General features: G+C 36.6%; 1 protein-coding gene across 2 annotated transcripts in view; it reads left to right on the top strand.

Moving 5' to 3' along the window:
- LOC107732285 (vesicle transport protein GOT1B) overlaps nucleotides 1-2,700 on the top strand; it is a 6,650-nt gene extending 3,950 nt beyond the window's left edge. The window contains exons 4-6 of one of the 2 annotated variants that reach the window (XM_016543559.1): nucleotides 1,583-1,664; nucleotides 1,772-1,804; nucleotides 1,878-2,700. In XM_016543559.1, the coding sequence (XP_016399045.1) occupies nucleotides 1,583-1,664; nucleotides 1,772-1,804; nucleotides 1,878-1,949 (187 nt within the window). In that variant the 3' untranslated portion in view covers nucleotides 1,950-2,700. Of the gene's footprint in view, nucleotides 1-1,582; nucleotides 1,665-1,771 lie in introns of both variants that reach the window. The other variant, XM_016543560.1, reaches the window with a different exon arrangement.
- The last annotated feature ends 564 nt before the right edge of the window (nucleotides 2,701-3,264 follow it).

Raw genomic sequence — 3,264 nt, 5'->3', positions numbered from 1 at the left:
TTCACTGACGAGCTGCGCAAAAAATCGCACGAATATGAACGTGGTTTTGCGCAGCTTGTCAGTGAACAACGGCTCTGTGTAGTTAATGCTGCTCAATGTGAAAGCACGCACGTGATGGAGATTTACCGCTGATTACAGAACCGGCCTGACTGACAAGATGCGCGTTAAATATCGCATGCGATTTATCGTGCAGCCCTAATATGATGTCATTACGTTGCTGTCTTGCCGCCGGCCAATCGCTGCGTTGCTGATCGTGGTTTCGAGTATCGATACACCTGCCCTTTACGGGGAACACGAGAACGCGCAGTAATCTTAGACAACTTAATCCAGATATTTTAATCAAATCCGCAAATTCGTTTGAAGAACCAAATTAGCCAGAGATCAGTTATCACGATTAGAAGATCTGGCATCTTTCAAATCATCTCAGATGTATTAAGCGAGGTAATGAAGAACGGGCCCCAGAAGCAGTAACGCTAGCTTTAACCATGCTGTTGTGGCAGAAATAGTCGAATGTTATTACATTGTTCATTTCAGGGTTTGTACAACCTTTTGAGAGAGAAATTCAAGCAATTTTTAATGACTTACAAGCATTTCACACAACTGTTTCCAGCACTTTAAAGCTCCAAAATGATACAATTTGAATGTTATTTTCAAAGGGATGACCAAAATATACTGTGGTGAACAAACACTTACGTAAAATTAAAAAATATATCAAATCACCATGATAACCTGTAGATGGCAGCAGAGGAGCACTTATTGGCTTATTAGTCATTCATTTATACTTTTTCCTTTATATTTTGAAATTATAAAATCACTATTATAAAATATAAAATCAAGAAGTTTTGCTCTTTTGGTGTATAAGAAAAGTCACAAAGTGCTTCGAAAAACAAACCTTTCTTCAATTTGCGACTAAATCACACATAATCACTGAAGTTGTTGGTCAGTTCCATATAAGAATATAGAAGAATAATGGTACATTTAATAAGAGTACAATATATACTTTTTCTACATAAAAATTAGATTTTGCCCATGTTACTGTTGTTAATGAAATAAATATTGTAAGCTTCCCAACTCAAGCCTAGTGCTTTACTGTCAAATGTGTATAAACATGAAATGAACATGTAATATTATTAGTAACTGCACTTATTAATGCAAAACAATAGTAATTTTATCATATATATTTATTTGTCATATCCCTCTGAAATTAATTTCTATGAGTTAAGTTTATTTATTATCAAAGCATTTGTCAGTAATACAGTTAAAATGGGGAAAATATGTGAACGATTGCATTGCAGGCCGATTTAAGGTGTGCCCCTAAATTTGCTGATTGTGCTCCAAAAAGTTTTTCAAATAGGTTTATTGTATAATGCACTTTGTCATTTTTCTAGTTATTTACCTAGCGGCTAATGAACATTCACTGAAAATAGCGGAGCCATAGCACAACTCACATATTACCGGTAACTAAAACAATGTTCCGCCACAAGTAACTTGTAATTGTTCGCTTCAGCCACTAGAAGGACAAAAGTTACATAGCATAGCTTTAATATTACTTGGTATAAAGTTGTTGTCCATCTGTTTTCAGGGGCTTTTTCCCAGTAGCGGTTGGCTTCATTAGGCGGGTGCCTATTCTTGGATCTTTACTAAACCTTCCTGGTATCAGTGGGGTAAGTCAACCACAGTTTGCTGACTCTTTTGTCACTAGTTTGGTATCTTGTGCTTGCGTAAGTGACTGTCACATGACTACAATAATGTTCTTCTGTTTCTCTTTTAGTTAGTGGATAAAGTGGGCGAGAGCAACACCATGGTATAACGGTCAACAGTTTAGTATTTTCTTTTAGTTTTCTATGAGTGGCTCATATTTATATTTGTCATAATAGTGCTTCTGGCTGGGCGTCTCGCTGGCCAACATTTCTGAACGACAGATGAGATTTTTGATACTTTACCTGTGAAGAAGTTCAAGTGTTTTTTCTGGGACTGATTACCAAACCAAGTCAGGCGCTGTTTTTGTTGCTGCATCACACGTCTCCCTCCAGGGGGCGACGGGGACCACTGAACCCCTAAATGACCACAAGATGGGCGGATGACGAAGTTCCATTGAACGAACCATAACTGAAAGGAATCACTGGGTTCTGAATGAAGTCGTTACTGTTTTTTATTGCGCTTTTATGTGCCAACTGTTCTGTTTCACTTTTTTTTATTTGTCAAAATCTCATTCTGACTTTTTCCACATGAGCGCCACCTAGTGGAGCGGAGACTGTTTCATCTCTTCACGCTCACGAGGGAAATTAAGCGACCTACGTGACATGCTGTTATTAGACATGACTGACTTGTTTAAGTATTTGTAAATACTTCAAATGTGAGACTAATGTACATTTTTACCAACAAAGATCCTGTTTAATAAATGGATTATATCCTTGATAGGTCTACTTGTCTGGTGTTAAACTGTGATAGACATCACATTTAAAGCCTTATATCAGCGCTCGGTGCAAATATTACACAAAGATTGTATATATTGCTAGCATGTGGTTTACATTTTGCACTTTCATTCAACATTTAGTGAGTACATTGACTAGTTCCTGTAACTAACAGTCAGCTGGAAGTGTAACAGTGTCAATCAAACGTTTGGACATGCCTTTATAAAGTTCTTTATGACTATTTTTCACATTTACTGATCAAAACATGACACAAATGAAAAAAAATTAAAATAAGATTCTTCGTCTAGATTCCAGCTATGATCATTCTGGACTTTCATGAGGTGCATCATGGGATGCTAGAAAACACTTGAGCATGTAATATAAATGCTTGATGATGCTTTTCCTTGCAATCCGCTCCAATGCATTTCCTTTTTGAATCAAAAAAATGTTAGTTTTGCAAGTTAATTTATATGTTGGCACAATTTTATTTTTTGGATCGAAAGGTTTTTAAGATCACAAATCATAGATTCTGTCAAGTGTGTCCAAACTTTTGATTTGTAGTGTATAGTGTTTGCTATATTTCACCATCAGACACCAAGATCTGTTTTCACACAAAGTGCTAATCTGACAATCACGTTTTCTATAATTCCTGATTGTTTTAAGGAAACAAGGAATTCGCTGAATATTTACTCACCGTCAGGCCATTCAAGATGTAGATGAGTTTGTTTCTTCATCAGATTTGGAGAAATGTAGCATTACATCACTTGCTCAGCAATGGATCCTCTGCAGTGAATGGGTGCCGTCAGAATGAGAGTCCAAACAGCTGATAAAAACATCACAATAATCCACA

Source organism: Sinocyclocheilus rhinocerous, unplaced genomic scaffold (assembly GCF_001515625.1).
Source record: "Sinocyclocheilus rhinocerous isolate Xijiao unplaced genomic scaffold, SAMN03320098_v1.1 scaffold38, whole genome shotgun sequence".
In the NCBI taxonomy this organism is placed as follows: Eukaryota; Metazoa; Chordata; class Actinopteri; order Cypriniformes; family Cyprinidae; genus Sinocyclocheilus; species Sinocyclocheilus rhinocerous.
Note: the sequence above shows the minus strand (reverse complement) of the source record. Positions and strands in the feature narration are given on the sequence as shown.